Consider the following 25827-nt stretch of genomic DNA (forward strand, 5'->3'; position numbering starts at 1 on the left):
TCTTCTATATATCAGTCATTTCACCTATTTTAGCTACAAACTTTTATATATTCTTCTCTGCATGAAATATTTTTTAGTGCACTGCATGAAAGTTTTTAATATAATATTCTTTAGTTTCGCAGCATTTAACTATTGCTTATACCAATTATCTCACAGCTGCAAGTACCCTCTATAGAAGAATATTCAAATCCTCAAAATCTGCTGAGAACATGCAGTTGCCCTCAATTTAGAGAAAAGCTCAAGGCATTCAATTCCTCCTTGCAAAATCTCACCCATGAAAAAGTTCAGTAAGAGAATGGAGCAGGAGGCTACTTAAAATAAATGCAGAAATAAATTAACACACATTTCCTTTTCAGTTGTGAATATAAAGTGTGACTTACTCTTTTAGTTAGCTGGGTGTCCATCATGAAATTATGCACATGTTTTTCAGCTTTGGTAAGTTCTAACTTCCTTGCCACCACAGCTACCACCAGTGCAGTGCACCCAGCACCCTGAAAACAACAAAAGAAACCCCCAAGGTGTTACTACTGCATTTTGCAGAGTCTTTAGTGGAAGTTTCTCCTTTGCTGTAGAAGATTGGCAGACATCAGGTGATTCATCCCCGGTAAATATAGTGAACACGCTACAGCTATTTCAGGTCAGAGTAACAGGAAAAGTCAGTAATTACTGGCTGGTAAACTATCAAGGCAGCAAAATAGTGAGCAGCATCATTTAAAAGTTCTGCTTTATTTACTGGAGGGGTTGAAAATTTTAACACATCCCATTTCTCGTGCATAAACAAAGAGGGTGATCAAAACAAGTTTTAAAACCCAAAATATTAGTAAATAAATGCAGAATACCCTGTTCTTAACAATTGTCTCAAGGTTACAGCAATTGCTAAAGAGGAAATAAAATTACAGGAGTGTTCAGCATACAAAAAAAGAAAAGTTTCTTAGGATTTTCTGTAGGACCTAAAAATAACAATAAATTTAGTATTTAATCACTTCATTTTACTTCCTTGTTGTTCTCTGAGTCCTTCAATGATCATTTTCTATAGTATTTCTGAGGGTTGGAACTAGATGATCTTTAAGGTCCCTTCCAACACAAACCATTCTATGATTCCATGGTTATTTTATTATCATTTAGAATAGCATACATACACATGACCATTTCTTCAAAACTTGGCTGGAGAAAACATAAATTTTCTAATTTGTGCTGTGTATGTGTATGCATATTCATGTATATACACGGACATGCATGTTCACACAGGGCAAAGCCAGTAGGTGTCTGTCCCTTTGAAATGACAGTGTCTTTATCAGCATCACAAATTGAAATGGTTTTTCTGGTGGAAGAAAAGGAAAGGAGACTAAAATAAGCCAGGTAATGAGAAGCATTCTCTATTATACACATCATTTACTTCACACTATTAATAAATTCTGCTGCCTTAGTCTTTTTCTATTTTAGACAAATCTTTACAGGTTCTTTTTTTAAAAGTACAAAGATGATGTTAAATATACGAGGCTGTGTTTAACTCGCAGGTTCAACCTGTGTCAGTTACTGTCCAGTATAAAGCAATCTCTTGTTGCACATTGAAGCTTACCACATTTTCATTTGCAGAGCTTTCTTTCACTCTTTCTATATTTCTCCCATTAATTTACTCTCTCTCCATTCCCCACCTCTATAACTGCTCTACTGTGTCCAGAAAATCCAGAAGAAATCTCTGAATCTAGCTTCCAAAATACAAATTCCATCAATAAACACAGAGAGACTGCAAAATAAATTAACTCATTGAAACTCTTATTCACGTAGTGTTCTCAAATAAATGAATTGTCTCTCTCTGCCTACTTACTGAGGCACCCAACAAATTTTGAGAAAGTCTCTAATTAATTAATTCTCCATTCCTCTGGCAGATTATTCCAAGAAATCCATCTTCTCCCTCACAAACACCTAATTCTCTCCAACTAGCTCTCACCTATCAAAGCTTCTGTCCCCAACTGCTCTCAGCATTCCCTTGAATGAGTTCCTTGTAATTTTGCTGCATTTCCTGCTTCCTTCCTGTCCTCAATACTAAGCTTTCTAATTTGCTATTCCCCCTCCCTCTGTTCTCCAACCCTGTGTCAATAGACATTCGCAGAAATTTACCTGAAGTCTTGCTTTCTCCATGAGATGAGTCAAAATGGGGCTATAAGTTCTTTTGCTCTCCAGGAGTTAAAAAGGAAGAAGACATCTAATGCAGCTTAAGCCTGAGCACTTCAAAAATTCACTGAGCCTTCTCAGAAGAGGACTAGGCAGGAGATGCTCTACCATATGCCCTCTCTCCCTAGAAAATAAACAGCTTTCTTTTGGTCTCCCTTCCTGTGAAGGAGAGCAGGAGGGAAGTGCTAATATGCAGAAGACTTCTCTGTGGGCAAATAAATAAATAAATTACCCCATACAACAGCAAGAACATGAAAAGAAAAGCAGACACCTTTTGGCCCAGTATGTGCAGGCTGAACAAACATCTACTAAACCAGGAGAAGCCCTTAAAGATCACAGATTTAAAAATGGGCTTCTTTAAAACAAGACCAGGACTCTAGCGATGAGCTGAGCAATGCCTATTTCCTATTTGCAAGTATCTGAAGATGAAGCACATGAACCTCATCCTGAATGCACAGTATTTCTTGCTTGATATGAAATGGTGCATATTAGTCTTCAGTAAAAGCAAGAAGTCTGAAAACAAACATATGACACATCCTCAGCCTTTCAGTTGAGTAAAATGACAAAGACTGGACTGCACAGTGGCATCAGATCTGTGATGGTGATGAAAAACTTGGATTTGTGAGCAGCACAATCTTGAAGCATAAGGTTTACAGCCATTTACACTGGACAGAATTCACCTTGACTGTCAATCTGTTTAGCTGCTGTCCTGTATGAAAACGTTTTGATGTATCTGCAAACAACTTTAGGACACTTCATATCTTCATTCTAAACGTGCTGCTCCTGTTCAGGACAAAGAACAATGCCTTAAGTTCAAATGCCCGTGCAGGTGAGCAACAGTCCATGAAAGCCTTCCTTCGGTACCTTCTTTGATGCCTAGAATTCAAAGTGAGTTGCCCCAATAGAAATAAGTGTATGTGGGTATTTGACTCACATATATACTTACGTCTTGTTAAACACTAATAGGCTAATTATTTTCTCAGTTACACAAGCCTAAATGATGACCAGTTCTCCTTAGAAAAATGAATGGAAGAACAGACTAGGTTGAGGGAAAAAAAAAAATGTCACAGGCACTGGCTTTTTGACATCAAGCCCACGATATTTGAAAACAGCAAGAGAAGAAAGGTGAAATTAATTGTATTTTGAGTTATACTTTAAATTCAGCAACTGAAAAAAATGCTTAACGCCCTTCAGAACAAAATAACTATTACTTAGTGTTATCTTTCACTTTAGCCTTAGGCATCATAAACTGCAACTTTCCCTATCTGTCTGCACAGTCTCTCCTCTTGGCACTTAGTGCTGAATTATTGCAAGCTTCCTTTCATCTGCTTTAACAAAGCAGATTATCTCTTTCTTAGCCATATCAGAGATTGCTGCAACGGTTATTTTCTTTGCCTGTCATTTTCACTATGTTACTCTGCTCTGTGTCCATCTAGTCCCGTCTCTATGGCATCACATACAGAACATCTGCCCTCAGTTGCAATATTTTATGACTCCAGGCTCTTCCATCTGATGGATTTGAGCTCTAATAAGCCCTTTCAGACAAAATTCTTTGCATCATTTCTTGACTTAGGAAAAGCTCCCTGGAAACATGTACAAATCTAACATAGAGCTTCCTTTCAAATTCCTCCCCTTCTTTTTTACATTACTTATTACAAAGCCGCAAAACCAGTGAGGGTACTTAAGATTCTGGTGTGCCAACATCACTTCTTTTGATCCTACGTAATGCTTCCTTGTTCCCCAGTCTCTTTGCTACCATGGAGATGGTAAACTGTTCAGGAATTTGGACTACATATTTCTACTGTCTTTATACAGTAATGGTATCAAAAGGATGAGGTGTTATGAGTCCTGAAGTGCCACAGGAATATAAATAACAATAAATAAAGATCGTAGGTCTGTATTAACCAATTGTACTGTACATATCATAACACTAGACCTGACTTTGCCTTTTTTTTCTCATTCAGATCCTGCTGTGGTTTGCCAAGATTATATATCAGTAGACTTACTATATCCTATACCAGCTGACATGCCTTTAGCAGTCTAATCACAATCATCTGTCCTCTTCATTGATGCAGCCTACCCTGAGCTTTCTGCTGTTATCATCAGAACAACCAGACCAAAGCTGACTAACTTAAAGCTACCACAGGGAATTTTACATTATGGTCAGCCACTGCAGACACAGCCATGGCTGCCAGAGGGAAAAAGGTGGTGTTGCTGAAAGTTTCTGATGAGAGTAACGCTATGAAGTTTGGATCAAACCATGTCTTTCCTACTGCTCACAAGTGCTAAGACTGAGGGTTCCCACTGGTGCAATACATAGCGATTGCAAAACTGCAGGATTCAGGCTTCAATAAAGTCTAGCATTTACACCTAACATTCTGATAAAGGCCCAGTTTTGGTGATAACCAAAGAGAGGTGCTTGCAACTCTTCAACTAAAGAGTTATCTAAGGCAAAGAATGGTTAGTACTGGCTGATAAGCTGCACTGAAAACAGTATTTGGTCAGCAGAGAAACCCTATACTCCTCTAAGTAAATGCCTCTGGCATTTCCACTTGGTTCTTTCTTTGGTAGGATTCCAAAATACCTTTACAGCACAACAATGAATTAAGACATTTCTGCAAATTCCTGGAGGTCATATACACGCCTGGAGGGTGCTATTGGTGAGAAAGGAAGCAACACCGTGTATCAGTGTCTCAGCTGAAAGTCTCCCGGGCAGCTTTGGTTTCCTGGACTGGAAGTGAAGTGCAGTCTTTAGTGCTGTAGTTGTCACAAAAATGTCCTGCTATACTTGCCTGTAGCTGAAAGAAGGCAGTTGCCACATTTCTTGCTCACTTCCCTTGGGATCCACTGAGGGAGAGAGAAGGTCCGCTTTGCAGACATATGGTTCTGGTGGGAAATTTATCTCTGCACCAGAAAAGGCACAACATTCCTCCTGCTGCTCTGCATAAAATGAAAATCCTGTAAGAATTTAAACAGGTATTTTGTTTATTTGGCTCTCTAGAAGGTGGACTTACAGGACCACCAGGGGAGGGGGAAAAAAATAATTTGAAAAAAAATCTTGCTTGAAGTAAAAGAAAAAAACCTCTCCAAAACAAGCAATGCAAAAGTTGAGGGAGGAATCCATCCACAAGACAGACAGAGGCTCGGGAAACGGTGTTGTATAAATGGGTTTTTGCATTTGTCATTGTTTACTAGGAGAGATGTGTAACCTTGCAAGACTGAAACAAAATAGGATGAGTAATAGGACAACTATGCCATCTCAGCCAAAAAGGTGACCTAAAATAGTTTTGTATTATTTACACTTTCATATACTCAATATTTGCCTGGCTACTATTGCCTTCAGTGGAGATCATCTGCACCATGGCTAGAATTTTATTGCAACTTTTAAACTTCTAATGTATACAACAGAAGATGATCAGATTCCTTCATTTCTAATTAGTCCATAAGGTTTCTAGCAATGTTGCAAAAATAAAAATTATGAAGAGCATTAAATGTCATATACAAATATGAAATTGATTAAATACTCTCAGACATAGCAATGGGTAGACATAGCAGGGGTAAGGTAAACTTATCTTGACTAATGCAAGCTAGGTACTAGGAAAGACTTCTGGGACAGCACAGAAAATGATGATTTATAAAATGAAGACAATCTCTTATCTACAGGGGAATGATAAATGGTAGTAATGTTAACTCAGAGAAGCCCAAGTCTTGAACACACCCTGGTGTCTGAGCTCCTACGAAATCTTCAGGTCATAACAGCTAAAAACCCCCTGGAGATCAAGACAGTTGCTACCAATGTGAAAAAAAAAAACCTTTTGCTGAGCAAGGAGGTGAAATCTGACTTCACTAAATGATCAGGCTCAACAGCCTACAAGATGGAAATACCACTTTAATAATTCTGGATGATAGCTACTGATGACATTCTTGTCCAATGCCTGTGCTGTAAATACAAAAGTTTCATGAGAATACCTGTAAAAGTATATTAAAATTGCTGTATTAAACCTGACGTTATTGAAGATGAAACTACATTTTTTCAAAACAAAGCAGAAGTTTTGCTGTAACAGTCTTCAGTTACGGTCATAGCTATGTAAAGGTATAGGACAATTGCTGTTCATTCCAGCCAGTAACTAACTGGCTTTGAACTTGCTGAAATGCATCTGCAACTCCTAGCTAGACCTAAGTGGGAAACACTTCCTCTATCCTCTGAAACTTTGAAAATTTCCCTGTTCTACTGGTACAAATGGATGACCTCCCAAAGGAGGTTTTTTTCCTTAATTTTTCTAATTCTAAAAGAGGGTTACACCTTCCATGAGATTTTATTTACTCAGATGGAGTGTACAGCCTTTCACACTTCAGATTACTGTCCTAGCTGCCACTACTTCAGGGATCACTCTCTGGAGCTTCTCAACTTGACTTGATAAGTTATTTTTGTTTACTTCAGTTAGAAATTTCATTCCAACAAGCCATAGCAATAACATATAGCCAAACTATATTTATTCCTTACAAAAGTTTCCATTTTGACAATCTGGTGTGCTGGAACAATAATAGAGGAGATGAAGAATTTCTGAGCAGCCCAACTGCTGCTTCAACTCTGATAATTCAACCATCATTAACAGTATTCTTTATACTACATTTCTGTTCAACACACTGTCCAGTTAGGTTGTATTATGTTAGAAGGGATAAACACAATCTGTTCTGAATTCTGACATTGCTTATATTTATTATTGAATTCTCAGAACCAACTAAATTAAATTCTACCATATATCTGAGACATGGACCCAAGATGCTACCAATTTGCATGAAAAGCTCTTCATATTTTCCTGTAGTGTCAGGGAAGTAAAAACTGAGCTGTGTTCTAGATTTTTTAAATTCCTCTAGTAGGTTTCTTATCCACAAAACTATTCACCACATTGCTCTGACCGTTTACCACCAGATATCAGAAATGAAAAAAAATTACAGATGCTTGATCAATATGCAAAATGTTCTAGGTAAACCTTTAAATAGCAATAGTCTATTATTCTTTACTGTTGTTTACAGTTCAACCATACCTATCTACTCACAAAGCCGCATATTAGTCATAATTATAACTTTTCATCTCTTTGAGTGTAATTCAAAACACATTTCTGTGTTTCATAAACCATTACGTGTTTTTGCAACTTACTACAGAATTAAACAATGTAAATAAAATTTTTCATAAAATGTTTTAGGCATTATTATGCAAAATAATTTATGACCTTTTTGTACATTATCCTTAGAAAGTGCTATAAAATAACTTTCATACTTCATTGCTCAAATCTGATGTTTACCTTCTTCTTCTTCTCTTTTTCAGGTATCATCCCAGAAGATCTACAGCCAATGTTAACTATGCAAGTAGAATCTACTCTTTTTTTTCTTTTTCTTAAAGTCTAGTAACTATTAAATTTCAATGATGTTCCAGTTCAGATTATGCTATCAACAAAAATCAGATGGTTAAAAACTATAATACTCTAGGTGCGATGTTCCTCTTGTAGATAGTTCTCTGTATTTGTTGGTAAGACCAGGCTGAGTCTGAGACAAAACTATATGCACAAACACCACAATTTAACCTTAGATGGAGAGTCCCCATTATTTGAGCATAAACACCTCATCCTCGGTACTTTTTTTGTGATGCATAGGAAAGGAACTGGGATTCTTTTGAACTAAACACAGACTTCCACAAGGACATTAAGAGGTGCAGCATGAGAAGCTTTAAAATCAGATCTGATTCATTTTTGGTTCACAATTTAGAACTAATAAAAACTAGTATCCCTAAGGCCAGATTGTACACGTGGACTGCATTGTGACTAACAATTCTTCACCTACATGAGTGTTCAAATCCTGTAAATCCTTAAAATATACTACTTCAAAATTTTCCATAAGAAACATCTAATCTTGTCCATCTCTATGACGTAAATGTAAGAAAACTGTCTTAATTTATTTGGTTCTTTCATTGGCTTAACGGTCTCTTTGGAGTTCATTTCAATGACAGAAGCATTTCAGCTGTCAGCATCAGCAAGGCAGACACTCTGAAATAACAGCTATTTCATTTAAAGCAATCTTCATCCAAGCTATAGCCAACCATCCTGTGACAGGACAATTGCAAGTCATCCATTGTATTGTAGCAACATAGGTTTGACCTCTAGTTCTGCATGTCTGCATATAACTGTTGGCAGTTGGCTCTGCAGAGAGATTCTGCATCCCTAGCTTTGCATCATCAAAAAATAAATGCACTAGCTCACGATGTAATGCTGGACATAAAAGGAAAAGGGTTCTCAAACCTTGCAACAGATCCTTGTATTTGGAGTTGGAAGAATGGCTTGCCATTATTTCACCTTGCGTAGGTACAAAAGCTTAGAAAGACCTGTAAAAAATATCCATCTCACAGTCAATAATTACACATCTTCCAATATCTTCTCATACTTGCCCCTTCCTTTTACTTCTACCAATTTCTACTTGCCTTCTTTAAATTTTTGCTAACTTCATCATGCTCCTCACAAAGCAAGGGAAATTTGCCAAACCACTCCAAGGCCCTAAATCCAAAAAGCCATTAAGGAGGTTGAAGTGCTGCCTATAGAAGCAGTTCCACTTAGCACCAGCACAAAGAAAGCGCTCCACCTGTAGCTAAGCTCAGCCTGCTGACCGGGATCTGAGTAGAATCATAGAATCACAGAATGGTTTGGGTTGGAAGGGACCTCACAGATCATCTAGCTTAAATCCCCCACCATGGGCAGGGACATCTCCCACTAGACCAGGTTGCTCAAGGCTCCATCCAGCCTGGCCTTGAACACTTCCAGGGATGGAGCACCAACAACTTCCTTAGCTAACCTGTGCCAGTGTCTCACCACCCTCAGGGTGAAGAACTTCTTCCTTGTATCTAGTCTAAACCTGCCCTCTCACAGCTTCCAACCGTTACCCCTTGTCCTATCACTGCAGGCCCTTGTAAATAGTCCCTCCCCAGCCTTCCTGCAAGCCCCCTTCAGGTACTGGCAGGCCGCTATGAGGTCTCCCCAGAGCCTTCTCTTTTCCAGGCTGAACAACCCCAACTCTCTCAGCCTGTCCTCGTAGGAAAGGCGTTCCAACCCTCAGACCATCTTGGTAGCCCTCTTCTGGACTCACTCCAACAGCTCCATGTCTTTCTTGTGTTGAAGGCTCCAGAGCTGAACACAGCACTGCAGGTGGGGTCTCACCAGAGCAGAGTAGAGGGGGAGAATCACCTCTGTTGACCTGCTGGCCACACATCTTTTCACGCAGCCCGGGATGTGGTTGGCTTTCTGGGCTGCAAGCACACACTGTTGGCTCATGTTCATGCTGTCATCCACCAGCACCCCCAAGTCCTTCTCCTCAGGACTGCTCTCAATCTACTCATTGCCCAGCCTGTATCTGCGCTTGGGATTGCCTCAACCCAGGTGCAGGACCTTACACTTGGCCTTGTTAAACTTCATGAGGTTGGCCTGGGCCCACCTCTCCAGACTGTCAAGGTCCCTCTGGATGGCCTCCCTTCCCTCCAGTGTGTCAACCTCGCCACACAACTTGGTGTCGTCATCAGCAAACTTGCTGAGGGTGCACCTGATGCCACTGTCCGTGTTGTTGCCAAGGATGTTAAATAGCACCAAGTCCCAGTACCGATCCCTGAGGAACACTGCTTGTCACTGGTCTCCACTCAGACATCGAGCCATTGATTGCAACTCAAAACCCCAACAAACTGCATAGCATGGTGAAGATGCCGTAAGTCTATCCATCTCCTCTATACCTTGTTCTCACATTTCTATCCATCCATCATGCTCTTGCAGACCTAGCTAACGTATACAGAGGGCAGAGGACACATTTGCTATCCAATTTATAGTCCACCTGGTCCATAGTTTACTACTGCTGCCTAGTGAAATCTCACTGGAAAAACACGGATAGGTAATTGAGTTGAGGTACCCAGTTCAGTTTCACTTGCCTGCCTGTAAAGTATCTCTGCATTAAGCCATGCCACCAACTCTGTACTGCGCTGTATCAGTATTTCCATTAGTTTCACATATTTAAGTGCTTTGCAAGATCAAAAAGTAAATTTTCAATATGACAGTACATGTTTTTTCACTATTTGCTTTCTTTGTTCACAGGTTTGTTTTTTTTTTTAATTTCTAATACATTAATCAGACTTCTTTGCTGGCTTACTCTTACTGATTCTCAAGGCTTTTTTCCTCTTGGTATAACCTGAATATGCGTATTTTCCTATTTTCCAGCAGTGTGCATTTGCAGAATTTAAAAGATGTCACTTGAACCAGTGCCCCAAGATTGCAGTTGCTGCAGTTTCAATAGCCAACACAACTTGGTGCCATCAGCAGACCGCATAAAGTCTACATCCCAGGCTGGAGCACAGCACAAGGTTCAGCCTAAGCAGTCCAATTTCCATAACACAGAAATCAACTCCTGAGGCAGAAGTAGGCGGACAGCCAGGGCTTTCCCTTTGCTGGGGTCAAGACACTGAAGGAGCCCTCCAGAAGTCGCCAGTTTTGCAAAGCCAGTATTAACTCTTCAGTGGTCTGCGTAACTACTCTTGTATTCACAAGTATTTCTATTTATTCTCCCTTCCACCCTTTTTAACAGAGACCTTATCCAAAAGTAACAACTCAGTGGCATTTGGTATTGATGAACTAATCCAACAATGTGTTTGCTACTTCGGATGCTAAGGAATTACATTTTCCCTCTTGCAATCACATACACAGTTTCATTTTATCTGAATATTTACATTCATTCAACGATTACCCTGGTGTATTTTTTAATTAGACCATCAACCACTCCAGTTGAAATCAGTAAGTCTGTTCTTTTAGGATCTTATCTTTTCCACAGCAAACATTAATTAGTTACTGTACACGTTTCAGAAGAGCAGCTGGTTTTAAAGAATGATATTCAAGACCTATAAGCTTTTTTGGTATTGCAGGTTAGGCTGGAAGATAGGTCACTATTATGTTCAGTGTTTCATACTTTGTATGTTTCAGATCCTTAATAAAAAAATATAAAAAAGTAATAACAGAGTAATTTCAACACCTGACTTTGTCTCATTGCTCCATAATCTTTTTCTCAAAGGCAACGTTTGCCAAAGACAGATTCTGGATGTCCTTTAAAATGTAATTAGGGGTCAAGCTTTCAGTGACCCCTAATTACAGTTTTACCTATCATCACGCACTAGCTACCTGGCTCATTTTTTTGTTAAGAATGCTTTCTGTCTCTGGAAGTATTTATCCCAAACTCATTACCACGAGATTCTGATTGGACCCTTTGTACTTCCAAAGCAGCTGCAGAATTTTTAGTCATAAAAACCAATCAAAGACACGAAGGTGAGTATTACTGATACATTTTACAAGTTTAATTTTCAACAGCACCTTGTTTCAGTTGTGAAAAAGAAATGCCACATGTCCAAATGGTATGTATTAATCAGTACTTTAGTTTTTCACCAAAGCAATGGAAGCAACTGCCATAAATAATTTTACATCTGAATCCACATGGTGCTGTCATAAGCAAAATGACAAATATATCTTATAATTTCAGTTTCTGTGCAGTTCATTCACAGGCATATAGAATAACATTCGCAATAATCTGGAGCCTGGTTTCATGATTTTATTTTTACCTTGTTTTCATCATAATAAAATCATAAGACCACCCACAGCTATTCAAAGTAACAGTTCAGATGCTGCCATCATTTGCACTACCATAAATGCAATAGTAGTGTGAAACCCAAAGACGATTAGTATGAATACTACTATTCTTACTGCACTTCTGCAGGTCTTTGAAGGTTCTAGATTTCTGTTACTGCAAGTTTGCTTTATAATGAAATGCTGAAAAATGCTGAACAATTTGAGTGAACAAAATGATCTGATACCTGCATCTTCAAGTATTTGCTTCTTACTTCTGAACAGTGCCTGGGAAGAAGCAAAGCTTTATAACAGGGTTCCATCCCCATTCTGCACATACCCCTGGCAATATATACTACTTGTTCTCCCATGTTTCATTCTCTCTGGCACGAAAATCCAGCTCAGAAAGAGGAACAAAGGCAAATACCCCAGAAGATGGCAGATTTGAGCTTAGCCAACAGCCTTTAAAAAAGCCTTCTAAGTCATTCCTCTGCTTTCAGCCTGTACCTTCCATACCTTCCAAATATATTGCAAACTGTGTATTTAAGGAGATATGCATCTGCCACCACTGGCAAAATGTACTGGAAGTCCTTCTCAATAAAAGTCAGTGACCTGAAACCTGTCAGATGTTTAAAGAAAAAAAAAAAAAAAGGCATTCCAAAACCACATTGATCTATTTTACTCTTTCGACATAAAATACACTCTTATAAACAAATTTTACCAAAACACCTGTCCGAAGGGGCAACTGTTTGATACCATTTGCTTTCAGCCATAATCCAAATACACCCTTATTAACAGAGGTAGATACTAGAGCTGCATTACCTACAATCAATAGCAAAAATTCAGAAACAAGTATGTATCTACTGTTTTATACAGTATATATGATGCTCATTCTGCCCTTCTTATTGACAGGGACATTTACACAGGAGTGAATACAAATAAAAGTGGCAGAGTCCAGAGCTTTTTTACTTCTATATGTAAATTTCCCAGACATTATAATACATCATCTTACTCCCTGTCTAACTTTAACCAAATGGTGTAATACAGAAAAAATAAAATCAGACAGTTAAAACATATATACTGATTTATAGCTCAGTTAATAAAGGACAGTTAATAAATATATACTGAATATGCATGGATTAACAATTGCTGCATTGTATCAATGGTAACAAAAATTCTTACAGTAAAAATTGCACTATGTAAGTCCACTTAAAGCAACTGAATGCTATGGATAGTATGCTATCAGACTTATTAGAAATAAGAGTAAAAAACTATGCTTAAGCAAAATGCTTTAGGAGGTTAGCCACCATCACATTTCTTCGTTTGTGAATAACTTTTTTAAGAAAAAAAAGTCAGAACCGAAGATTCATTATTATTAGTGATTCAATTACACATCCAGAGATAACTGAGATGATATGACACCTTAACATTTAATGAAAGACTCTATTGAGATTTTGAAGCTGCAAATTATGTCAGGGTGGAAACTGTTTCTCTGTATTTCACTACACAGCTCCTAAATTTTACCTAAAGAAGAAGAAAACCTTCCATTCTATTACCAGGAATATTAGACCACAGGAATGGTGCAAGTAAGTACATATACTCTACAAGCCAGCAAATAAATATTTCTTTGTGACTACCCCAAGGGATTAGTTGCGGCAAACTTAATCTCACATCCAATTAATAAATTCAGAAACACTCACCATGATTCCAGTGAGTAAACAGACTCCTTTCCCACAGTACGTATTAGGTACCATGTCACCATATCCAATGGATAGAAAAGTTATCGAAATCAACCACATTGCTCCAAGGAAATTGCTAGTAACATCCTGCTGATCATGGTACCTAAAAAGAAAAAGAAAAAAATTTTGTTATCGTGGAAACTTTTGTTGAACTTTTGAGCTGTCAGAAAGAAATTTCATTCACTGATCATACAACCATTCTCGTATTCTACAGTTACTTCCTTTTTAAAAGCAGCTGTAAAGAATTAAATAAAACTCAAATACAATTACATCAGTAGTAAAGAAACAGAAGGTACAACAATAGCACTGGTAGTAGAGACACTCAGAATGCTTTATAATTCAGTATTCTGTTATTATTATTAAAATAGCAGAAACCTCTTGGGTTTTAATAGTATCTTTTCATCAGGGGTACAAGTCCTAATTGTCTGCAACGTCACAAGACACAAATCTACTACAGTTGCTGCACTCTGGGGCAAATATGGAAGTCATAAAATGATGTCGGGGCAAGCAGGCAGAAGAGCACATCTCCCATCTCCTTGGCCTAAATGCAACTCTGTGATTGGAAATCTAATCACTAACTATCACGTAAATGCCGACTTAGACAACCTAAGATCTTTCCTCTCCTTCAACATGTTCAAGATAAATAGGAAAGCATGCCGTTGTATTTCTCAACATCACAAGATCTTTACCTAAGTATGGCAAAATCTCTCTTCTGTGTTAAGTCAGCTATTAAGTATAATTTCCTGATGTGCCATTTATTGTCTTAGTTTTAATATTCTAGTGGAATATTTTCTTCTTCAAAGAAAACAAATTCAGATGAATAATCTAGTCTTCACATGACATATATACCTAATCAACTGGGAAGCCATAAGGACACATTTGGGGGCTAAAACCTGTTATCAGCACTCACTCTGGGGGTGGAAAATGCCTAATAGCCTAATGTAGGTGGAATTTTGCTCCCCGGACTAAGTAGCTCTGCAACAGAGACTGTGGCAGCCACTGCAGCCTCAGGTCAGCTACTTATCCTGTTGGATCCTCAAGGGTATTATTTCAGCCAGTTCCTAAATCCATGTCTCACAATGGGTCACAGAGGTCACAGAGGGTCATTAGGGAATTAGTTCACAAATCTGTAAGGAACCTGCTTTCCACAACCGAAATAATTGCTTCAGTTTTCTTCCTTTCTGGACCATAGTCTCCATGACAGAGCAGGAATGCAGAGGGGGCACAAAGGCACTCTCAGGACATTCCCTATTTTCTCACTTGCAAGATACTCACTATAAATATCCACAAAATGCCTTCTTCAAAGTCCCACCTATGCCCTAATGGTTACAACAACCTAAAAACTCTTTGTCTGGCAATCACTCCAAACAAGTCTGTTCCACATTTCACCTGTACTCTACTCTCTCCTGGTGTCAGTGTTGTCTTTCTCACACACTTTATACAAGCTTCCCAAGGTTTTTTGTTCTGCACCCAGAACAATGCAGTAACAGTCCACATTTGAAGCTCCTAAGGATAACAGTGACACAAATAATGATAACTACAGCAGCAACAGGAGTAGTAAAAAAAGATAGCAAACTTTAACTCATGACCACAGAGCTCCGCACAACAAAAATAGATCTGACATTGTTTTTTTTTTTCCAGTCTGCTCTAAATGTTACAGATTTTAGCTTCCATTTAACAAACCTGACAACTAACAGTTGTGAAATATATTGACAAAGGGAGAGAGACATATTTATCCTCTACAGGAGGCATGAATAAACTCTATGTATCATGCAAGTCCCCACAGACTATCATGTAAGTGATATGACCCACAGGCTTTGGATGAGCTTCACAGAAGTCTCCTAAAGCCACAACACATATCCTAAGGCTAACAACTCAGTTAAATACCAATAAACGCTCACATAAATGTTTAGAATACATTTCTTTAACGCACCTCTTTGGGTTTTGAACCTGGCCATTTCCATACTTCAGACAGAAAACAGTTTTCCTATGAAGATGAAAATGCAATGCAATGCTTTCGATTTTTTTCTACATTTTGTCCAAGTAGTTACATCCTTACAAAATTTCAGCCCTACACGGTGATAATTATAGAAATCTTGATATGACTGGAAACAGAACATTCAAATACATCTCAGTAAGTTCCTGAAATAAACACCAGTTTCACATAATGAATGCCAAACCCTCTCTCTTAAGCCTTGAACAATACAGGGAAAAGATAATTTATCCTCCTTTACCCACGCCAGAAAACACACAAGCCAATCTACACACACATCTGTAATGGGTTTGCATGGCAAGGTTTTGGTGGCAGGGAGGGTTACAGGGGTGGCTTCTATGAGAAGCTGCTAGAAGTTTCCCCTATGTCCAATACAGCCAACGCCAGCTGGCTTTAAGACAGACCCGCTGCTGGCCAAGGTCGAGCCAATCAGCAACGGTGGTAGCGCCTCTGGCCTAACGTGTTTAAGAGGGGGAAAAGTCACTGCACAGCAGCAATTGCAGCGAGAGAGAGGAGTGAGATATGTGAGAGAAACAACTCTGCAGACACCAAGGTCAGTGAAGAAGAAGGGGGAGGAGATGCTCCAGGTGCCGCAGCAGTGGTTCCCCTGCAACCTGTGGTGAAGACTGTGGTGAAGCAGGCTGTCCTGCTGCAGTCCATGGGTGGCAGAGCAGACAACTGCCTACACCCCATGGAGGACCCCATGCCGGAGTAGGTGGATGCCTGAAGGAAGCTGTGACCCCATGGGAAGCCTGCACCAGAGCAGGCTCCTGGCAGGACCTGTGGCCCGTGGAAAGAGAGAAGCCCAGGCTGGAGCTGGTTTGCTGCTAGTGACCCCGTGAGGGAGGCTCACGCTGGAGCGGTTCATGAAGAGCTGTAGCCTGTGGGAAGGACTCATACTGGAGAAGTCATGGAGGACTGTCTCCTGTGAGAGGGACCCCATGCTGGAGCAGGGGAAGCGTGTGAGGAGTCCTCCCCCTGAGGAGGAAGGAGCGGCAGAAACAACAGTGTGATGAACTGACCCCAACCCCCATTCCCTGTCCTCCTGTGCTGCTCAGGGGGAGGAGGGAGAGAAATCAGGAACAAAGTTAAGCCCAGGAAAGAAGGGAGGGGTGGGGGAAGGCGTTTTAAGATTTGGTTTTATTTCTCATTACTCCTCTCTCAGTTAACTGGTAATAAGATACATTTTTCCCAAGCTGAGTCTGTTTTGACCGTGATGATAACTGTTGAGTGATCTCCCTGTCCTAATCTCGACCCCACAAGCCTGTTGTCATATTTTTTCTCTCCCCTGTCCAGTTGAGGAAGGACAGTGATTAAGCGTCTTTGGTGGGCACCTGGCATCCAAGAGGGTCAAACCACCACAACATCATTTAACAAAGTTGACATAGGGTTAAATTTTAAAAAGCACAATAATAGTTTTTCTAGTTTCATTGGAGACATGGTTCTTAATTAGTAAGGTCCCCTAGATGAAATACTCATTAAAGCCATCTGCATCCATATTTAGTAACACAGTTCAAGGACCTGTTTGAATGCTTTTATCTTGTTAGCTCAGCACTATTGGATTTTATGCTTTGAATATTTCATTTGGTTGTGATTTTCACATTATAGTTCAGCAATCAAATGGTGCACACTTAATTTAAAAATCATCAATACTTACGACTTCACTGTGACTAAGAAATAAAGGATGCTTTATATCCTCTCTATGAGCTCAACATCTTAAGCATTCCAAAACATGCAAATTACAACCTAATTTCATCTTTCAGTAAAAACAAAACCCCCTCTTTTTATCTAACAACTGTACAGGGAAAGTTGAAGGACTGACTTCTCAAGTTAAAAATCTGTTACTAAAACAGAGACAATCTAAAGGAGTGGGGTGTGTGTCACTGTCCTGTTTCTTTGCAAACTCACTCTTGATTTATGAATCTCTGTGGTTAGTAACTCTGGTACATGCCTACACCCTTTTGATTTTGTAAGTTGTGCCAGCATATACTTCCAAGTGCTCTGTTATCTCATTAGGCACCACCATTGCTTGGCATTCAAACCTGAATAAGCAAAGTCAGGGGAGTCTTTGGCTACCCTGAGTCCACAGTCAGATAACAAATTATTACATCTGTATCAAAACAGGAAAAGCAATTTCTTAAAGAAGTAGAAATTGCAATGTCTTATTTGTACAGCCATGGGAAAATGGAGGCATTTAAATTGCTTTATTTTGAGGAGGGGGAAAGAAATCTACTCATTGCCTTTTTGACTTGCTTTCAAAGTTATCACAGCCCTAATGACTGAACTTCTCCATGGACGTAGGGAACAGTAAAATGAACACAGCAGAAGTTATCCCATGTTTTTCAATCAGTGCACCTCTAACGTGTTGCACTCAAGTCACGAGAAGACGTGAGAAAAGTCATTTTCATCACTGTATTTTTCACTTCGCTATTGAGACTATCCCTGGCAGAACCAATTGCAACGGACATTGAGGTGAGGAGAAAAGCCATCCGCGTGATCAGCTGGACATAGCTGTCTCACTCACTGTCAGTTGTCATCAGCCATTACAAACATCTCCTCATTCCAGCTGGACTGTGAAAGACAGCTTGGATGTAACACACTCCAGAATTCAACTGCAGTTTTCCTAAACTATCTCTTCACTCTGTATCTGAGAGCTCTGAAATCTGTCAGGAAAATACTATACCACGAACAGCGCAGAAACCCAAAACCTCATTAAGTAAAGAAAAAGAAACAAAGATTTTCTTTCAGCAACAAGTTCTACACAAAGCAAAATCCAGTCATTACCAACCAAATTCCAAAACCTAAGCTTTTTGTTATTAATCTTTAGTTTGATTTATTTTTTACAGATTTTGACTTTTTAAATTTGAATCACTACAAAAATATTTATTTAAATATTTGAAGTCCACTATTCTCAGTCAACAAAAGCTTGCACTAGAAACACAGTGAGCCACTTGAAGATAAGAGCTAGTGTTTAATTGCATTAGAACTATGGCTATAAACAGGTTGATTTTCTGGATCATGTCCAGCCTCACACGGCAGCAAAATAAAGGATCATTTAGAAAAGCTGTGTATTCCCCTAAGGTAGGAAAACCCTTGGCTGAAGTCAAACAGGCATAAGTATTTTTTTATGACTTTTTCTCTCCTCCTCTAACACAGCGTGTGCTAGCAGGCAGGCGGTGCTGCAGCTGGAACACACTACTCACCAGGCAATCCATTTCCCACCAACCAGCATATGTAAGTCCTGAGACTACTCTAGTTTAAACCAAAAATAGCTGAATTGTTAGATTAGTGCAAAAATAGCATGGCTCAATTCCTTCCCAAGCCAAACGTAGTGGGAGTTTTACCATTCATCTCAGGAAGATATAAATATATTTCTCAGCTGGTAATACTGCAGTGGCTTGGGTTGTCAAAGCAATATTTCAGATTCTTTATCAAACAGCAGTCCTTTTTTCCTAGTTTCACTATCAGTATCACAATTTTCAGTACTGCTTTCCTTCAGAACTATGTTTATATTTGATGATGTTTCATTTAACCGGTAAAACATCTGCTTTTTAGCTGCACAAAGTTATCACTCATGGAAATCTTGACATCTAAGACACCTTCATCTTAAAAAGTGATGAATAAGAAGAAATCAAATATAACATTAAGCTTGACCACTGGCACATAAATTCACACTTAGCAGCTTCATTTCAGTTTATCTTGCCTCCCTGGAAGCCTCTGATAACTTTGCCATCTTTGGTTTTGCTTTCTTGAGCCAGTCAAGGAAAGAACTAATAAAAACAGTTGAAAAGATGATCCTTTTTGTAGGGAAGAAAATGGCTTGTTTTTACCATAATAATGAAGAAATTATTTTTCTTCATATTTAATATCTTCAGAAATTTAATAAATAAAAAATACAACTGCAATCCAGGCTGAGTTCAGTCTTGAAAAACCTTAAAAACTTTTAGACTAATAACAGCTGGAAACAGGCTCAGCCCATTAAATCAGAAACTTGTCCAGGCTGTTGAGACACTGATTGATCTAACCAGCTATTAGAACTCTCTCACAGTATCAGGCCATTCTGTTATTAAGTGCCTTTTTAGTCTTAGTTAGATGGTAGGTACTGGCAGCTTTTTATCTGCTAATACAGTGACGATAATAGACAGGTCTTTTTTATTCGTTCTCATGTCCTCCTGTTTAAAAGAAAGGAAAAAAAAAAAAAAAGAAAACCACAATAACACTTGGAACAGAGGGGCTGACTCCTGGTCAAATGAAATCAATGGAAGAAATTTTGCCTGCCTTGATGGGTTTAGGACCAGAAAGGCAGCTTGAAAAGTGCATGTCTCTCCTTGTCTTTTTTCTAACATATCTGTTGACAACCCCCCAATACTTATGAACAACAGCAAAAATGTTCTTATCACAAAAACTGCTTCATGAAAGTGCAAACCACGGCAAATGTCTGGATTTCAGACAGACACACATCAGCAGCAGTTCTGAACTCAACTAAAAGTAAAAGATGTGAGTCAGCTGTCTGGATTGCTTCTACAGGAGTAAAAATGTTCACAATTTTTCTATTAAGAGTATTTGTGGACTATTTATGGAAAACTAATAAATCCAGCAGAGAAATATTAAATATAATTACATAAGTAGCATATGTTACTATGTTACCTAAGATGGACGGAAAAAATAATCTAAAAAAAAACGACAGAGGTGAGACAGAAATCAACATATATATAGAATGGTGAGATGGCACGTTTTAAGAAATTTTATCATTATTCTTCAATATAAATTGCAGTTTAAACGTTAAGTGTGAAGACATAAAATTATTTAAGGCTGTAGCTGCTGTCAGATATCTACCTCTCAATGCCTGGGCAATGGGTAACCTGTCAGTAAAGAAATAAGGAGTAATTGGCATTTTTTCAAAGGGTACTAAACTTTTATTTGACCTCCACTGGTGAAGGCCTTGCCTTGTTTTCCTGGAGCTGTAAAGGGACGATGTTCTGCTAAACTGGTATACCTGTCTGCAGCCGCAGTAGATGGAAAGATTTTCCAACTTTCCAAGAGAAGCCATTCAGCTACAAGCATAATCTGATGACATCAAAGTTGCTGAAGCTCCTTGAAAGTATTACCTGCCTTTTTCTACTTAATCTGCATTCAAGAATTGTGTAAGAGTGCTAAGGAGAATCTGTTGTATCAGTTCAACAAGTACTGGGAAATTGGGAAAACTTTACATTTGTGACAGACAGCAATCCACTAAGAGGGAGAGCAGCAAAGATAGTAGTGCTCAGTACCAGCGTACAAAAAAGTAATGCCGTGAATAAAGTGATAACTACTGCTTCAGGAGGTCTTAGACTATATGAAAACACTAACGTGTCTTATGAAAGTTTTTAGAGTTTGTTCAAGGAATTTTTTCTTGCCTCAACTAAGAAACACAACCATCATCCCCCAAACCCCACCTTATCAGCCAATGTAATCATATTCTTGCTCCCACTGTGTTCGTTTCAGCAGTTTCAAGACATTTTGTTCCTGCAGTGGCATAACTGAAGTAAAATCTTATCTCCACTGAGGTCAGCAAAGATCCTGTTCTTCATGGGACCAGGATTTCTTCTTTTTCCCCAGAGTTTCTGCTGAGCATTCTTTAAATGTTTCCATTTAGTGTTTCCATGCTTATCCCTTTGAGAATTCTTACTTTGCCTTTGTCTTCATCTCACATTTTGGATGCCAATAAAGCTTTGCTGTTAAGAGTATCATTATGTATATCAAGAAACATCCTAATAAAATTGCTAATTAAACTAAAAAAGTGTAAAAAATTATGCTTCTCTTCAACATTTAGAAGCATAATAATGAAATGAAATGCTTGTTTAGGGATTTAAACTTAGCTATAATATATATTTACTTTCAAGATGCTTATTGTGACTCAGTAGAATAATGAATTATGCTAAAGATCTTGGAAAACTGTACCGAAAGTCTTAAACCTGAAGAGACCTGAATGAGCTCTGTCTGCAGCAAGGTTTTTTAAACATATATCCTGACTGCTTTGAAAAATAAATCAGGTTCACAATGCTTAAACATGGCTCATTTTAACAAAATATCCACAAGAGAAACAGAAAAGAAAGTAAGGCCAGTAGGAATACCCTTCTCTCAGAGACGAAAGCTGGGATTAACAGTAGCAGCTGTCATGAAGGTTACATGATCGATTCTTGCCATTTCAGAAAACTTACACTAATTACACTTTGTGCAAAATTCTGCTCAATGTTAAGTATTTGGACTAATACATTTTACTATATTCAGACATTCTTCTTTGGGATAGGTCCAGCTTCCTTACACTATGGAGCAGACTCAGGGGTTCAGCTTTTCCCAGCTCTATTGAAATTTGCTTAAATTTGATGTCATTCTGTTTCCAACAAAAACAGTTTTCATGTTTCACAGGCTTGCCTTCAGATTTAAAAACTCAACACTCTAGCCTTTCTCAACTCCTATATACATGTCCAGACTGTGCAGAAAAACTAGGCATGCTTCATATCGCCCAGGTGCTATGAGGCAAACTCAGGGTCTAATGGCTGTTGTTAGATGCCGGATCAAGAGCAGCAATCGGCACTAAAACGATAAGGTCCAGAACAATCTTTATTCATTAACTTTGGTGGATGTATTGCAATGGGCTCCATAATTCCATGATTATATGCTACTCTTTAGACTTCACAAAAACACACTAGTACCTTTTCCAATGCGAAGTACAGCTCTGCTCCAGGGATGGGCAATCATAGCACTAAATACTTTATTGTCATACAATTTTCTTTCTCATTTTTTGGAAATGAAAAATCACATTTTAATTTTTCACAGCTCTCTGACAGACTCCCTGCATGAAGTTAACCATCTTTGTTACAGCTAATCATTATTTTGGTGGTCTTCACCTTCTGAGCTTTCAGCTCTGTAAAGTTTGGTTAGCCTCTCACTAAAACCAATAAATTCAAAGTCCTCTATAACGACACATACATTTAAAAATAAATCTCTCAAATTAGACATCCAAAAGTTGCATAATGCCAAAATTCTTCACTTTGCCAAAAATAGTGGCACGTCCTGAAGCAGCAAAACAGCCCTTTAAATGCCTCAGCATCCATAAATGAAGCAACGTGGATGGAAAAATTCGTAGTGAACAAGAAACCGATCAGGCCTCCCACAAAGCACAGGAAAGAGCTGTTGATACCCTTTTTTTGACTTTAATGGCTTAATCACAAGAGCATTCACCATGGGGACCAAACTTGCTTTAAGTCTCTTCTCAAGCAAAACGCTGATTCACATCAACATCTTCATCTCACTTCCCTACCTGTTAGGATACAGATTATGAAAATATCTCAGAACAACTTTTTGAAGCTACTTCAACTTTAGATTTTATTCAAAGTGGAGAGCTTGACTCTTTAATCTAGTAGAGAGAGATGTTACCTGAAAGGTTTACGACAGGAGCTGGAGAAGGGAACACGTCCATTCCAATCCCTGACAAAGCACCCTTTTGAGTAAGCAATAGCTCTGGTTTCAAACCAAAATTCAACAAATAATGCAGAAAGTACTGAGACCACAAACACATTGATCAACAGAAATAAATCCCAAAATATTGAGGAGCTGCTCTTTCTGTAGTTCTATATATCACCTTTACCAAATGAGATTTAGTAAAAGAAGCTACTATAAATACACAGTTAAAAGAATATTATAATGCATGAATATAAAAGAATTAAACTGAAGTGACACAAGCAATCTTGAGGGAAAAGTTTTATTTTTCAGCACTGCACTTTGTAATCTTATTTTAAAAGGTATATATATGTATGTATATTTCCTTTCTGCAGCCATATGTTTTTACACAGTAAGAATTAATCTTACTTTTAAGGTTTGCTTTACTTTTTTGAAGCCTGTAACAGCATTTGTTAAAGCTGTGTTATGATAGAAATATGAATCATTCAAAATCAAAGAGTTTCTTACTGAGATCTACTGTGAATCATTCATTATATTCACTAGCAACTAATTACCTTCTAAAATTTTCCCTTATCTTGCATTTTGCATTTTCTCTGGAGATATGCTGTCACTATTTTATACACAAGCCCCCCTCAGAAGCAGGAAATGTTTGTATTTTTTTCTTTTTTCAAGTTGAGATCATCAGAATCAACTGATGTCTAAAGAATCTGAAGTAATTTGCTGAAGAGAAACTTCAGAAATAGAAGTTTCAGAAATTAGGAATAGAATTAATCATTATGCACTTAAAATTAAGCCCACCCTTTTTTTTTTTTCCCTGACATAAGATGGCAGAACTAGGTAAAAGTTAGCCTTTCTTTTCTCCTGTATGTGAGAAAGGGGGTAGAAAAGAGGAGGAGGGGAAATTATACAGCAAAGATGATGCTGAATTCTCAGAGAAGACTCTGACAAACTGAGCACTCTGAAGCTATTTTTCACTCACGAAACTAATTTCATTTCTCATCATGCAAATTACTATTTTTTAATGTCTCGGTTTTCTACAGCAGAAGCTGATGTATTGCCTTCCATAAAAAGGAATGAAGTACAAGCCCACAGCCATAAAGCCTGTGCTTTTTTTTGTCCAAATTTCACATGAATAACAACAATTTTACCAACATACACGTTCTCTAATTTAATTAATATTGGAAACAGATGACCAAATAAACCAAAAGGCTCCCAAAAAAAAGCCCAAGCCAATTTCATTTTCCTTAGAAACAGAAAATGAAATAACTTACAGATTCATTAAAATACATGCTCTGGACAAACTGGAGAATAAAACTATAGCACAGCACCTTACAAGTAACCGTTTTACAAAATCTAGGCAGATTTTTTTTAAAATTAACTTTAGATCAGAGCAGAAGCCTGCAGTCAGTGGAAGAAATGTCATTGCCTCAGATTTGGGACTAGGCTCACAACCTGTAAAATGAACACTGCTGGAGCCATATGTTTAGCTTCAATCAAGCTAAAGTGTACTTATTCCTTGAATATATTTTAATTTCTTATAGAAAGGAAAGGCTGTATTGAGTTTAGCTTCTGTAAGTCACACTGCTTGAAACTAGACAGATTTTACTGAATATTTATAAAGACAATTCCAAACCCAAAGTCATCTTTGAGAGTCATCTGAAAGTTGAGCCAGATTTCACTAACAGTTCATTAGTGACATACTGGGGGATGGTTAGTATATTTACTGGTATGAAACATAAAGTAGTATAAAAATATATCTATATATTTCTATATAGCAAATGAAAAGGGGAAAGCACTTGTAACAAATATTTTCCATTTACATTTTTATGTAAGAAAATTCAGCATGAAGTTGTCAATAATTTAAAAAGAAAAAGAAAACTGTTCTCCCTTTTTTAAATCCTGTTCTTTTCATCAAACTGATCAGAAGGCTAGCAACATATTTCAGGGTGAATTTTTGCAATTAATCTAGAGACGTTCATTTACTAGGGATTGAGAAAGGTTACCTACACAGAAGACCAATTTTCGTGCCTCACTGGTGCCGTATGCCTTACAGTGGACTGAGTGCATACATGGATCAACTACGGGACAGACTTCTGCCACAAGTCTCTCAAGGCAAATGCAAGTTGAGACAATACCATACTTTCAGTCAGGCTATCAGAAATGTAATACAGCGGTACGTAGTGCTTAACTCTGGTGATGATAATAAAGGAATATAAACCTCATTTGCTTACACAGATCTCTGCAGTGCCAGATTTGAAGACAGAAGTATTGCCCAGTTAAATGCACCCAAAAAGAAAATGCTTAAGAGACCTTCATTCACCATAGCATGTCAAAAATGGCAGATGCAGTCATGGTTTTCTTTGCTCTGTTTTAAGCCTTGGCATGATGCCATCAAATTCTGTAATACTGGGTGTGTGAGACTGTATGAAGTCTGACTCTTCTAATTTCTTCTCTACTTTGTCATTTAAAAGGAGATTAAAATCAGACTTTTTGGTTTTGCTAATTTTGCATTTTCAAGTTTACTTGTTGTTTTCTTTCAGGACAGAATAACTTTTGTAGGGTTCGTTGTCATTTTAATGACAAACATTTACCAAGAAACAAAAGAAGAAGAAAGAAAAAATTATTTTGCAGTATTTTCTCTAAAGACCATGTACATGAGAGTGTTCTTTCTACTGACAAACCCTTTTTACCAAGACCATTTTGTGGCTGATGTCTTGGCCTTCATTCAAGACTTTCTGACTTTTCATTTCTATGGATTTCAGTGAAACACTGAAGAAAGGAATGAAATTCTGTGCTCTGAAGGAACTTGGGCAGGTGACATTTTCAGCAAGAAAGAGCAGTT

The 25827-nt window shown here is 38.2% G+C and overlaps 1 protein-coding gene across 1 annotated transcript in view; it reads right to left on the reverse strand.

The window, feature by feature from the left end:
- KCNN2 (potassium calcium-activated channel subfamily N member 2) overlaps window positions 1-25827 on the reverse strand; it is a 71523-nt gene that overhangs the window by 9079 nt on the left and 36617 nt on the right. The window contains exons 5-6 of the mRNA XM_086479517.1: window positions 13511-13652; window positions 381-491 (exon numbers count right to left, since the gene is read on the reverse strand). Coding sequence (XP_086335643.1) covers window positions 381-491; window positions 13511-13652 — 253 coding nt within the window. The remainder of the gene's footprint in view (window positions 1-380; window positions 492-13510; window positions 13653-25827) is intronic.

This window comes from Leptosomus discolor, chromosome Z (genome assembly GCF_034619465.1).
Source record: "Leptosomus discolor isolate bLepDis1 chromosome Z, bLepDis1.hap2, whole genome shotgun sequence".
NCBI classification, from domain to species: Eukaryota; Metazoa; Chordata; class Aves; order Leptosomiformes; family Leptosomidae; genus Leptosomus; species Leptosomus discolor.